The 14,932-nt window shown below is 43.9% G+C and overlaps 1 protein-coding gene across 2 annotated transcripts in view; it reads left to right on the forward strand.

The window, feature by feature from the left end:
* usta (uronyl 2-sulfotransferase a) overlaps nt 1-14,932 on the forward strand; it is a 59,817-nt gene that overhangs the window by 19,124 nt on the left and 25,761 nt on the right. Inside the window, exon 2 of one of the 2 annotated variants that reach the window (XM_037087424.1) lies at nt 7,666-7,782. The exons of the other annotated variant lie outside the window; for it this stretch is intronic. Coding sequence (XP_036943319.1) covers nt 7,666-7,782 — 117 coding nt within the window. The remainder of the gene's footprint in view (nt 1-7,665; nt 7,783-14,932) is intronic. 2 annotated transcript variants of the gene reach the window in all.

Consider the following 14,932-nt stretch of genomic DNA (forward strand, 5'->3'; position numbering starts at 1 on the left):
TCCGATGTTGTACCTTCATTTGAGATGTTGATAACATTCTCCATTTGGAGAAGCCTAGATTCAAGATTGCGGGAAGGAGGACCACGATTGGTTAGGCATCGATAAGGCCTTGTCGTTAGGAAGAGTCTGTTTTGCTTGTTTCTGTCCATACATGAGTCATGCTTTTTAGCTACCTCGCCCATCGATATAAGGTCTGCCAAATAATTACGACTGTACATTCTTGAACGCTGTGATAATGTTTGCTTGTTTTTTTGAAAAGCTCAAAATCTGGATTTAATGGCCTCCTCATGACCGGCTGACCAACAGATATCTACTCTGGTGCAAGAAACACTTCGGTGATAAAAATAGTCTGGATGCAACTTCCTCTGTTACTCAAGCTGAATCATAGTTCATGCTTCAATAAGCTGTTACATCACACAGTCAAATTGCGCCACAGATTGAATCAGTTGACCGAACTTCGCCTTACGCAGCCTCGGTAAGTTGCCTTATTATATATTCTGAGTAAAACACCAACATAATAATGGTGTCCAGGCTGTCCATGGCGCACTCTGGGCAAGACTCAACCTGCAAAGTCCTAATTTGGAACTGGACACGCTGCCTTTACTTCAATCAAGTCACAGTTGATTCATTCCTGTCTTGATCTTGTTTTGCATATCTGGACGTGGTTAGTATCGTTGGCGGTGGTTGCTGTGGTTTCGCTTTCAGATTGCACCCCTCAAATTTGCTTCATAATGATTTTGGAATGATTTTAAAATGCCCTGATTTTACCGCAATACACAGCCTCTCTCAAAGTCCTTTGTCTATAAATACTCTTTTGCTGTTCTTGGAAGTGCGAGCTGCCATCTGTTGTTTATTGCTCGGTTGTCGCTCTTTGCTCTCTTTTCTGGCCACTGTGGTCCAGTGAGATGCCAAACGCTTGTCACTGCATTATCACCAAACTGTTCAGATGTTGTTACTCCCTGTACATTGTTCGCTTCGGCCTGAATAAAACATTTGTATTTCCGTCAGGATGCCTCACAGTGCAGCAAAAACGTGTTTTTGGTTACGCGAACACGATACGCGAGACCCTCAACTGTTATTCAAAAGTTTGTCAGTTTTCTTCTTCTTCTTCACTGGGGCAGATCACGGTCACCGACATGTGCTCGACACATGGCAAATGCACTTTATTTGGCACCTGATGAGGGCAGGGAAAAAATAACGTGTAAGTGAGTGTGCGTGTGTGTGTGTGGATGCGTGCAGGCATGTGTGCATGGTGTGTCAGGACGCACTGTGGTGATGTCATGGGGTACAAGGTGGTCTGCTGCAGACGCACATCCTGTGGCTTCTGGTAATGGGCACTGTAAAATGTCCCAGCGCACTTTCACACTCGCACACACACATTTCTTCCCTTCAACACACGAATGCAAACCTTTTCTGTCATTGTTTTTCACACTCTCTCTCTCTCTCTCTCTCTCTCTCTCTCTCTCTCTCACACACACACACACACGCACACACACACACGCACACACACAAACAGACTGCACATGCAATCAAATGTTCAAACCACGTGTCACATATCACACACTCACGCACATCCTGCGAGGACTGAGCACAAAACAAAGGCGTGGCAGCCACCGGGTCCAGCAGCGGTTTAACCTGGCACTGACCAGCACTGCGGACCAAGATGGAGTCTGACAGCAGTTTCCGTCAAATGAGTATTTATGTAACAGCAGATGAAGGCACAGAGGCCAGTGCCCCGTCACCATCCACTGTGCAGTTACAGTGAGAGATTTGGGGTTTTCATGGAGAGTCGGGGTTTACACGCGAAAGAACTCACATGCTCAGAGACACACATCACATACCCAAGTACCACAGCCAGACTTAACATGTATCTGTGCAGCGCTGCTGTGAATGGAAAACAGTTACATTTGGAAAGGAAGAGTCATGGTTTGGAAGAGTTTATCCCAAAAGCAGTAATTAGGCCAGCAAAATATTCCCCAAATATGATTATAATGATGATGTATTAGGTGAATTAGACTACAGTGATTATCTCATTTAAGTAAATCAACTTCTGGACACTTGTGGAAAACTGCCTGGCATTAGGGCATGTTGTGTCTTTGACCAGCTCTGCTCCTGGTCCGAGTTCCTGTTCATGTAGAAACACTTCTGACTCAGGCACCAGCTTGTTTTTGACTTTCTCTGACAGCTTTTGCTGAATAAGTCTCTTTATGAAATTTCCATTTCTACTTATGTTTGGAGGTTATCGTGGAGGCAGCCTTTTCCGACTTTGTTTTATGTTTTGTTTTTCCTCCAGTTCTTGCACTGTTGCATGTCTGTTTTTTGCTGACAGAGAGGCTGAATTCTACTTTATTTTATCGACTAGGATTTTTCCCGAAGATCCCGAACATACTGCAGTTTGCAGCACTGCAGTGATGCACTGATTTAAAGAGTCTCTCAGATAGAGGGGTATCTGCTTGTGCAGACTTAGGCCTTTTTTAGTTTTTAAGATATTTCACATGCTCAATAATATAGAACTATATAACACACTGAAGGAAAGGGGAAAAAATTTAACGTATAATAGTTTTTCTTTTAATACATTTTACAAATACATTGGTGGTAGGTGGGGGTTGACCATTTTTGAATAATTTCATATCCTTTAATTCATGTGGTCTGAAATACATATTAATACCAACAGAATCCATCACATTAATGTGCTATATCTTAATTAATTGAGAGCCACTGACCTTTTAGTGTGGCAACAATATGCGGTATGTCTGGAGTGCATCATCCCTGCGCTGAAATCACACCTCTTTGTCTCTAACAGAACTGTCTAACAGTCCCATAAAGGTCTATTGTTGGGGCCCATGAGAAAAGTAGCACGCTTCACAGGACCACAGTCGCACATTGTGCACAGCTCCAGCTTTTTTCCCCCTGTGGAAATATTTTATGACATGGTCTCAGTTTTGACAAGGCTATCCAGAAAGCTATTACAACTCCCTAACTTTTTGGACTGCAGGTCTCTCATTCCATTCCATCATTTCACTGAGCATTGCTCTTCTGTCTCCCGTCCTTCATCATCATCATGCTTTCACAACCTTTATTTTTTTCTCTCTGTCTCCTGTACCTCACTCCAGTGTGAGACTCAGCACCACACAGACTCCTCTTTATGCAGTCTGTTTGTTCTTGCAGGGCAAAACCTGCAGCGCCGTCACCGCCACACTCATCGGTGAGCAAACTCTGATTCTGATAAGAACTCTGCTTGCTGCAGAGAGAGATGCGATGTCAGATCTAGATGCGCCATGATCAATAGCTCGTCTGTTTTCGACCCACGCGCGGATGACGTGTACACGCATGGACGCACACCTTGTTACGATTAGAGTCATGACACGTAACAATATGCAGAGGAATGCACGTATCTACTGCCGTCACCCCGTAAGTCTTTTTCTCTCAGCTGGGTGAGCCCCTGAGCCAACGCTTCCTGCCAGGAAGCAATAAAACCCCATCACACTCTATTGGCAGTATACTCATTAGAGCCTTTAATCATCATTTTGTGTTCTGTGTGAGCTCCCAGTTTTCATTGCAGGTCACAAATAATCACATTAGATGGAGGAACACCTAGTTTGGAAGTAATTGAGCGCCGTGTGTCTCAGCCCCTGTTCATGTGCTGTGTATACAGTACTCATATGTCTGTGTGGGCATGAGTCTGTGCTTCCTGGTGGAATCATTATGTTTTTCTCCACTGAAGAGATTTCAGGCCGTTGAGGAAGCTCCAGCTGCCAGATAGAGCAATTCATCTTCCTCCGCTGACCTCCGCAGAGGGCTCGCAAACTGATTTGATAAAAATTTGTTCCTGTTTCCCCTCTCGCCGTCTCTCACTCTTCCCCTCTCTCCCCATCTCTCCCCTCTGACTCTCTTTCTTTTCATTTCCTCACTGCGCTTCAGAGAACAGCAGCTGTTTTTCCTGAATCTGTTTCTTCTGTCACATGACGAACCCGAAGGAATTCTGGTCCTCTGTGGTAATTCACTGGCTCTTTTCTGATCCCTCTTTTTGTCTCCTCATTTCACTCCATTGCCCCCATTATTTCCCCCTTTTCCTCTCTTTCCACCCTGAACTTCAACCACACTCCCCTACGCATGTCTCGGGGGGGGGAGGGCAGCGGGTGATTTACATGCGCACCACAGACGTCCTGCATGTGAACACGAAACATGTGTCCGCGCGCGTGTATGCTGTTTGATTTCTCTCCTGTAATTCAAAATGTGAGAAGCCACAAGAAGACGGAGGGGATAACTTGATCAGGGAATAGTTTGACATTTTTCGAAAATCAGCTTATTCGCTCAGAGTTCGGAGCTGGGAGGAGAAAATAAATGCCACTCTGATGAGTATATGCTAAATAGGAAGCCAGAGCCTGGAGCAGATTAGTTGAGCAAAACAGCAGGAACGGAGGAGATAAGATAAAGTCTGCCTACAAGCACCTCTGCATGAAATGAGTTATCTACAAAGTTGCTGAAAGGCTGATTTAATGTTATTTCAAGTTTGGACCAAGCGACCAACCCTCTGAGGCAGAAAAATGAAGTCCGCGAAAACTGTGGTTCCTCGAATCACCACTTGAGGCCGGCTCCAAAAGTGAGTCAGTTGTTTACAGGCTGGTATGAGAAATGCTTTCGGTCACTTAAGATGATTTCCCAGCTCAAGGCCGAAAGATATGTATAAACCAACCCTTTAAACCTAAGCTAACTGCTAGCTGTAGCAACCCACACTGCATCCAACCCTCCTCACCTCCACCAACCACCAGCACTCCAACCCTTTCACCAGTTTTTGGATCAGCCAGGAGTCATGAGTCAGGCATTGACATTAATTGGATTTACTGTTGAGACCTGGATACAGTGGCGCCGCTCAGCCTTTTGCGTCCAGTTTTGCCCAGTGGCCACTTGCAGCCGCAACAAGCATTTTCCTATAGGCCGCCATTATAAAACTGTCGACAGGACAACTCAACCTGGAAACAGGTCAATAATGACTCTTTGATTTATGATTTTTTTTTGGGGGGGGGGGGTTTATATTAATAAAACTTTAATTGAGCCGAGAAAAGTGAACAGTGACATCATCACAGTGTTTCACAATGTCCAATGTCCAATGTTTTACCCGACCTATATGCTAGGCAAATCTAACTGTTTCCTGACTCCAGCTTTATATTTAGCATACAGATATGAGAACACTAGTTCATAAGTTATTGTGTTCCCCAAACTGTTTTGATTTTGCTCTCTAAAATCTCTAAAGTTCAGATTCACTGTTTTGTGTCCTCATTCAGCCTCCTCGCAGATTCTTTGTGTGTGTGTGTGTGTGTTTGTGTATGTGTGTGTGTTTCACATGTGTGTCCTTGGCCGTGGGGTTAAAAGCTTGCCGCTCTGTGCTACCCTGATAGAGCACATTGCAGGTCTTCCAGCTTCCAGGCTTTTCCAGCGGCTACATGCACACCCAAGCATGAAACCTAAAACAAGCAGATAGCTGACGCTCAGTGTGAAATCACCCACAGTGGGGAGAAATCCCGCAGGTTTCAAGACTCGTGAACCATTTTTTTTTTATTTTTTCGTATTTCGTGTGGAACAGTTAAACATAGAAAGCAAAGATGTTTTTTGGCATGTAGCAGCAGGGGGTTGCTCGCCCCTTAGTGCTCACAAGGGCTGCTTTTTAGTTTGTGAAAAGAACCTTTCATGACTAACATCATGACAGGGCAGCAAAAATACATGTTAAGATTTGGTTCACCAGCAGTCTAAAATATCTGGCTTTGGTGTGATGAGTGTGCAGTCAGGCGTGAGTGTGCATCCAGCTCTTTGTGTTTCGTTCCAGATTTATCTATAGCGCGGCTCATTTGTGACTCAGCAGCATCACCGCGCAGTCCCCCCCACAAAAAAAGAAGGGTGTAGATTGTTTAGAGTTCCCACAACTGGCTGTTGTCTGTTTCCAGTCGACATCGCCACGATTAAAGGTCCTGTAATAACACATTGTAATCCTTTTTTGTCTTTTCACTTCACCGGATAGGATGAGATCTGGAGGGTTGTTTTTTGTTTGTTTTTTGCCTGACATATTCTGCCACATCTGGTGGTGAAAAATGGTCGATACATGTAATGGGGGGGGGAAAACAGGTTTCAGAGTCATAAACAAGCTTGTGTTGTCGAAAAAGCAGAAAAAGAGAGCGAGATAAGATTCTTTTAGAAACTTTTGATTTAGCTCGGTTGAGGCTCAGAGCCAAGGGAGCTGTATGGCAAACAAACAATTAAAGCAGGGTGTTTTTCTGGCTTTTTTTTCACTCAGACAAGAGTGCTCCTGTTTCTGCAGCAGGGCACATTTAGAGGCTATAATAAAAGCTCCAAGATATTGTTAAAAAATAACCCCACTTACATTCAAATTCAATGTATTTTAATCTTAGATATTTGAATCCGGCTTTAAGTCAAGCAGTACAACCAAGCAAGGTTTATCCTGCACGTACTCTGCTGATTGGACAACCGTTTGTTATTCATAAAAAAAAAAAAAGACTTGTCTTGGCACATAATGTGCACTCACGGAGAGAGAACATCCTGCTGGTGCTAATTGTGCGACGTCTCACAACGAGACGCCAATTTAATTTACTCTCTACAACCGTGAGTCTTTTTGTTCCCAGTTCCACTTGTGCATGGCACAGATGTTGCTTACCAGTTGTGCTCAGCCGTTTGTGCACAATGCTGTTTCCACATCTGGCGTGTGTTTTGTGAGCTGAGAGCTGGTGCAAAGCAACAGAGGCCGAGTAGCTGCGGTCGATTTTAATGAGTTGGCTGCCGGAGTTTAACTGCTGCTGTTGTTTTTGTTGGTGCACAAGGGTCGACCATTATTTACTTCTTAAAATATTCAGAAATTCTTTGGGGTTCTTTTGGCTTTTTTTTTTATTTATTTTTTTTTTTTTTACGTTGATTCAAAACATATTTTCTTTTTTGTTTTGTGTTGCTGACAAGATAATTTTTTTTCCAGAAGACACCACATGTTGGTCTCTCAACACAATACCAATTTTAAAGGAGACACATTATGCTCAGTTTTAGGTCTAGAGTAGTTTTATTTTGGGTTACTACTAGAATAATTTTAAAAGCTTTAATGCTCAAACAATGCATCAGTTTTCTTGTACTGTCCAGTACAGCAGCAGCACTGTATTTGCAAGCTCTGTTTTTAGCTCCTGTCTCTTTAAGCCCCCCCCCCACAAATAACCAGTGTGCTCTGATTGGTCAGATCACACACACCTGAGCCAGCACTGCTCACAGTGTCTTCCAGGTAGCTTCCAGTTAGCTTCACTTCTACTGTGAATATACGCATAAATTATGAAAATGTATGACAAGTTTACGTAGTGATGTCAAGATCTCTCAGGATTAAAGGCTGGGCTACTTACGAGGTGTTTAAGGAGCACTGTTTTCTGTGGGAACTTTGAGCTTTTTAAGAATTACTCCATGCACAAATACCTACATAACACACCAAAGAAAAGAAAAAAAACACTATAGATCCCCTTTAACCCTCCTTCCCCTTCCCTAAGTGCCTTCTTTAACACATCAACTAACCTTTCTAGGTGAAATTTCCCTTCACCCCTTTGGATATTGCTGTTTATAATTCAATTTTCCCTTTGAATCTAAAAAAGTAAGACTGAAAAGTCCATTTGACTTCTTTTGTAGGGGTGTATGGGAAAAATCACTGGTCAGTCAAAATGGCCACCGCCAGGCTGTTTACCCATAAGGACAGGCTAGCGAGACAGCTGGTGTCGTGCCCACATATCCACAGGCCGAGACGAGGTACGTACAAACTGCACAAGCACTCCGGTGCTCTCTGGAGGGGAAGTTGCTCGTCCAGAATTAGCTGACAGAGCATGTACTGACAGCATCACATCCTGTGAATGGCAATGTTTTCTGTTTCTGACGTGTGATGGTGTCTCATGATTGTAGGCAATGTCACCCACAGGATATCATATTTGAGAAAGAGCGCTTGCATCAGCTCCTCACCGGTCGATTACTTCTCCTCCTTTTACTGCACGGCGTCAGATGTCCATTAGGGTTTCAACTTTTTTTTTGCACCAATTTTCTACTTCATGGCTCATTTCTTCATTTCAAAGCTACCTGATTTCCAGGGCAGTCAGCGCTCGTAAACTCCGTGACAGGCTGCCAGATAGAGTAGGGCCTCACGGGGTCAAGATTTAAACTTGTTTTTGTGTAGAAATCAGCCCGAAGAGGGGGGTGAAATTCGCAGTGGCCCCCGGAGAGCGCCGTGCAGTGTTCTTTTCTCACTTTAATTAACTTGATTACAACCTGTGCACCTAAAGAACAGTCACTGCTCTGTGCTGCAAAACTTGAGTCTGAAAGTGATGGAAATCCTCTTTTCCCCTTAAACTTTGAATGCAGGAATCCCGCGGCACTGACTTTTTTAAGCCAGCGACGCTCCACTGCTTCTCTTTGCATCCTCAAATAGTTTCACTTAATTTTATGCACTTTGCTCAGCTTCATTCAGTCGCCTTAAACTTGGGGAACTCAAATCACTCGTCCGGTGTCCCGTGGATATATGACAATTGATTGTCATATGGCCTCCATATGGCACAGGATTATACATGAGCGATTGTCTCATAAATTATATAATTAACTTCTACTTTGGCTCTTACTAATAGAAGCATTGGAAATTATCAAAGGGAAAGTTCACCCAGAAATCAGAAATAGAGATGTCTCCCAAATACAAGAGAACCAAATGGGAATCAACAGGAAAAAAAAAGAAAGATTTGAAAAATCAGCAATGTTTCTTTCCAGAAATCAGGACGTGGTTACTCGATGTAATAGAACCCAGTGGCAGCCTCAGGATGTTTGAGGGGCAAGGGGCAAAAAAATAAAAACGGGTACCAGTGTGCAGAAGATCCATGCATTATTCCTAAGAAAATGTAATGAAAAAGTTGATAAACACCCTATCTTGCGACATTAAAGAAAGTGAAAAACACACAACATTCTGGATCCACACAAAAAGTTGATAGGATCTATTCTGGGCCGAGAGCCGTTCTCCATCCAAGTGTCATGGAAACCCGCTCAGTAGTTTTTGTGTGATCCAGCTGACAAACCAACCAATCAACCAACCAACAAATTAACCTCCTTGGCAAGTTATCTACTCTAGACAGACATATTGCATTAAAGTTGAAATAGGTCATTTTGATTTTGAGGTGAGCTGTCCCCTTAAGGTTTTACTTTTATTTTTTTTTCCACTATGCGTGTCTTTAATTTTTTTAGGCCTTTAGCTGCATGGCCACCAGTATCAACACTGCTGTGCTGTGTCATCAGTTTAGTGGTACATCGCTGTCGTACAGTATACACGGTGGCAACCACTGGTGTCCGCAAATGACACGCTGACAGTCATCCTGAAGTCTCCCGACCTTAGTGCGCATCTGTACGCATGTGTGCTCGCTCTCTTATTCCATCTCGGTGACCAAAATTTTAGGGGAGCAATGAGTCCACAAATTAGTCTCCCTACCAGGTTTTGGCATTCGGACACCTGCAATAACACAGCACCAGCAGCCTCTTTATTTATATCACCAAGCTGTCTGACCATTGTTGATTCTCGAGTTACTGAGGGGTGACAGGGAGCAAGACGCAGTGGGTGGAGACCCTGACCCTTAGCTTAACTCCCTTCTGTAATTAGGTAGATGGTACTGAGCTATGGGTCTTAATGGAGGGGCCACTCCCACACTCCAAATCAAAGGGTTGGGCGACCACACAAACACACAATTTCGCAGAGAAATACACACAGAAAAGGCATGTACGCAGCCCGAGCACACTGGCTTTGTTTTTATACGCTCTCTAATACGGCACAAATGTTTAGTAAGGACTGTAACCATGGACATGTGTCTGAGTTTAACTGGGTGTGTTTGACACAGCTGGGTCCTCACAGAAGTTATGTAATTTCTTTCAACCATAGCTCAGACTGGAGTGAGATATCTACCAGAGCTCCGTCAAACTTTTTCACCCCGTCTCTGCTCTGTTTGATTTAAAAACTGCGCTCTACATTCTTCTTCTGAAGCGAGCACCTACCTTTCATTCCCTCATTATCGTCTGTGGCAGACACCGCGAACTACAGCAGGATGTGGTTTGAGGATGAGAAAAAGCTTCATCTCCACAGTCTGCCATAACCTGTAATCAGGTTTCACATACTCGTAGAACATTCCAGGGCAGCAGCTCTGTAACCTTGCGTCTTTTTTGCTCTGAGTCGTTTGTCCCGCGGCCGAGCGAAGGCCCCCTTCGCCTCAACGCCGCGCTCCGTCCTCTTTGGCCGCGTTCACAGCAGCCATTCCTGTGTGGTTTTTTTCCGCTCCCACCTCGGGCCTATTCTGGGATGTGTTCTTTCCTAAGCTCTACTTAGCTAGGTCGCCAATTTCACAAAGCGAAATGAAATGGTCTCGTCTCTAAATACATGTTTATGAAATTCCCAAACTTACTGTAGCATTCCTGAAGCAGGCCAACAGCGAAGGGGAAAATTCCAGAGCCTGCGGGACTTGTTCTGGAATGATTCGGTCAAAGTCTGACGGGTTTGTCCTGTACAGATGTTGAGATGCCTACATTACATATTGGTCTGGGATGAATTTTGGAATAGCTGAGCTTACATGCATCACATATTTACTTTTGTTTTGGTTTCTTTTTGTACCTTTTCACTATAGAGAGCTTTTTCAAACTGTGCACTGTCCTCACCATAAATATATCAAATCACTCTGAGCACTGTTGCCTCCTCACATACATGTGATGTCCTTGGCCCTGCCCCTCAAACATCCCGAGTCCGCCACTGGTTGTTGCGTTTCATGTCTGTTTCCTTGGTTGAATACAGCGGATGAGACAGATTGTTTAAAGTCAGTTTAATGAATCAACAAGACATGTACAACTTGTTATTCTCAGTGGAGAGAACAATCAAATCAGCTTACAAGGTGATTTAATATGCTACAGGTGTTTAATAGCAGTTTGCCGAGTAGAGTTTAAGTTTCCCAAATCCGTGGGAATAATATTTAGCTTGGGCACAGGGATCTCTCACCAGATTCACAATAATTAGACCCTGTTGAATTTTTTTTATTCATGCAGAGAATCGATGCCAATAATCAGCTCCCCAGACTTTCACAATTTGTTCCGCCACATAAATCACGTCGAATATTTCTGCTTGGAGATGTGCAGCGCTCGCTTTTTTTTGAACTCGTATTGCTTGCACGTGTTGTTCTGAAAAAAAAAAAAAAAAAAATCATAAAAAGGAGGGGCTCTCGCTGTGCAGATCATAAGCTTTTATTCGCGACATTTTTCCCAATTTTATTGATGTCAGGATCCTTTGAGAGTCTGTCGTGGGAGTGGAATTAACATCCGCTTGCAAAATGTCATCCTCCCTTATAAATGCCACAGATTGTAAATAGCCGAAAACACCCCAGCACAGTTTTGGATGTTTTGTTTGTTTCAGTTTTTGAAGCTCGATGACTTTATTGACTGTTTTGGTATTCACCGATTAATACCTAAAAGCACAACTAGTTCATTATGTCCATCTTGCAGTATTGATTAGACAGTTGATGTAATCGGAAATGGTTGTGTGCAGCTGCTGTTAGTCCGGGGGCCAGTCTGTGCATCTTGTGACACAGTAATCCAATTAACCATTTAGCTACATGCCTATGCGTACCCACCCTCCGGTTAGTTTCTACTTCAATCACTCTCTCACTCTCTCTCTCTCTCTCTCACACAGCTGCCCTCTCCGACCTAACCATTTCTCCCCCTGACCATCCATGACCTATGTATCATTAGTGCCTACGTACAGTTATGTAAATACAGTGTTTGGACCTCCATAACTTAAAAGATATTACCTCATTTGGTGTTTTGATGCCTTGTTCTGTCTGAATGGTTGTTCTAAAGTCTCCTATAGGTGCATTGGCCTGATTACGAACCAATTAACCCTCCCTAAATCCCGCCCATTTTTTTTTTGTTGTTGTTCTGGCTCTAGTAACAGTTTAGAAAGCTCGATACCCGGATCAACCTCAGGTCAGCTTTCCCACCTCCTGTCAAAGGATTGGGAGAATAGTTACAAGAGGCCTTTTGGGTCTGGTTTGGTTCTTGATTTGGAAGAGGACCAGACACGTTGTCTGCAGGTGTTTTTTTAGGACGACATGAATTGTCATTAGCTAGAAAAGATCAAGGCTGGCGAGACTTACCGTTGTGAATGGATCCCTGTCTGTTGCATACTGACATTTTTTGCTGTCAGGCTCCTTAAATTTACATTGAGTTACTCCCCAAGACTATCTGATGAACACTGCAGCAAACAAATGGGATCGACAGCTCCATATATCTTGCTGTCAAGCTCATCCGACCGAGCCACAGTGAATAAAGAGGGGTAGGACTTTGGATCAGTTAGTTGGCCGATGGGCACAGAGGGTTCAACTATCAAAGCACCCACAGCGTTCACGGTTGCTTTTGCGGGAATGTTAAATGGAGTTTTGTACCGTGAGTTGTGTTTTGGAAAATGAGTAGTGGCTGTCTTCAACCTCAAAATGACACACTTCCCCGTGGGCTGTTCTGTGTCCAAGTACGTGTGAAGGAAAAGTTTGAGGACTCTTGTTTGATGAGAAGGTTGACAGCACTAAAAAATGAAATGGAAACAGGGGAAAGCTCACTAATGAACATGTTAATGACTCACTTAGTTCATTGTTTGTGTTCTTTACACAAAATAATGATAATAAAAAAAAAAACAACTTAAGTGCAAAAACGTAAACTCTTCATTTACAAGGGAGTCGTGGCTACATCTGCATTCACTGTGTTTTCACGTTTTACCTTTAATTCGTAATTCAGAACTCACTTTGAGGAAATGGTTAGATACAGTGCTGGCTTTGAAGGTTATTCCTGTGTATTTCTATGAACAGATGGCACAGTGTAGGGTGCAGAGTGAAGTCATAGCTACCGTTGATTATTAATAAATCACGTGAAGGCGAAGAACATTGCGGCCGGAACACGTGTGCTCGTTCTGGAATTTAAACATTTCGTAATCGAGCCAAAAAAAGTCTCATCCACCTCGCCGACTTCCCACAGCGGATAAAAGGACAATGGGGTCGACGAGTACAGTGCACCGTACAGTGGCTCTTTAAGTTCATATTCCGCTCAGTGGGTGGTGGGGGCGGAGGGCAGCTGTCAGCTTTTTTTTACGAGCCTCGTGCCCTGGAAAAAATTAGTTCCAATCCCCCTATCCAACAAAAAAAAAAAAGAAAGAAAGAAAGGAAGCGCTAATGAGAAGCACACACGGGGCGGCAGGGAGGGGATTGGAGGTGGTAGGTGGCAGAGAGGTGGTCGTCCGTGATGGATGACAGGAGGAAGGAAAAGAGATGTCGGCCTCTCTACATCCTCGCCCTGCCGTGACCTCAAATGCCTCGGACAAGAGCTGCGAGCGCGCGCCTCCCCTCAGCATTCCTCGCAAAGGCTGTGAGAGTCGAAGACAGATGCAAAGATAGAGCGCAAAAAAAAAACAACAACAAAAAAAAAACCACCTGAGGGCGAGCGTGGTGCAGCTGTGTCAGTATTTATACTCCTGATGAATTAATGAGCCACAACACACACAGCGGGACCCATCCAGTGTCTGTGATGTGTTTATGTGTCATATTGTAACGGAGCCAAAGATCGAGAGGAGGCGGATCTCAGCCTCAGATTTGCTGCTCAAAGCCGGCACATCACTGTCTTCAGTGCACACAGGCACTTACAAAGTCATGCAGTACCCTTCCAACACAAGCATATAAAGTCATGCCATCTCTTGAGTGTGCGAGCCAAAGTGAGAAGCGTTGGCCGGGTTATGAAACGGTGTGTGTATTCATGCATCATCTCTTGCTATTTTCATCTGTGAGTTGGATCATCATTCAAAGACACAAGGAGATACTGTTCTCCTGTGTAATGTTTCTTCTCTTTATAGCCCCGTCCCCTCCCCCCGCGCTCCTCAATTTGTCTTTCTCGCTCTCTCTCTGTCTCTCTCTGCTGCACGGCCACCTGAACGCTGTAAATGTGATGGGAAGCGATGTATCTCCGTGTCTGGACCGGGGCAAGCCGAAAGAAAAAGGGCCGCTGTCCGAAGCCAGGGCCTGGATTTGAGTGGGAGTGGGCAGAAACGCATGGCACAGACTCTCAGTGTGGGGCAGCCTTGAATGTCCTCCATTGTCCCCTCGTAAAACAGATTCGCAGTGTTCGATATACTGTATAAAGCGGTCGTAAGTCTCTTCACAACATCCTCAGACTTAATGCCGAGGACCGGCGCCCTTTTCTTCGGGTGGTAGAGGATGAGATGAGAGGGGGCTCTCTTGTGTCGGGGTGAAGGTTTTGGAGTGAGGTGACACCTGTTTCTGAAACTGCAGGGTGGACTTGTGCAACTGAAATGGATCGAATCCGATGATGATCACGTGGGAGCAACAACTGTCAAATGAATCCATATCTCTGTTTTAAGAATTTCAGAAATTGTTTCAGTCTTTTGTGAAGGCATCAATTCCAAGCATTTACTGCCTTCTAGCTTCTTAAACAGGAGGATTTGCTACTTTTCTTTACTATTCGTGATAGTAAATGAGGAGTGTTTCAGTTTGGGTCGATGGTTGGGCAAAAGATTCTGTTTGAAGAAGTTCTGGGAATCTGCGTCTGACCGTTTTGGAGTTGGATTTTTTTTTTGACATTTTGTACACTGTAGAGGACTGTGAGACAATGAATGGGTTGATTGTGAAACTAATCAGTAGTTGCAGACGGACAGCAAAACAAAGATGGACAGAGCATCGGAAGAGAAGGAAAACAAGTGAAGCTCATCAAGAAAACACGAGTCCACTCCAAATATGACCTGATCTCAGAGGTTCACTGTGAAACAGAGAGACTTTCATCATTTATGTGTTTTGTTGCTGTTTTGGTCTCTTTTTGTTTGTTTTTATTTATTTATTGGTAGAGC

This window comes from Acanthopagrus latus, chromosome 22 (genome assembly GCF_904848185.1).
Source record: "Acanthopagrus latus isolate v.2019 chromosome 22, fAcaLat1.1, whole genome shotgun sequence".
Lineage (NCBI taxonomy): Eukaryota > Metazoa > Chordata > Actinopteri > Spariformes > Sparidae > Acanthopagrus > Acanthopagrus latus.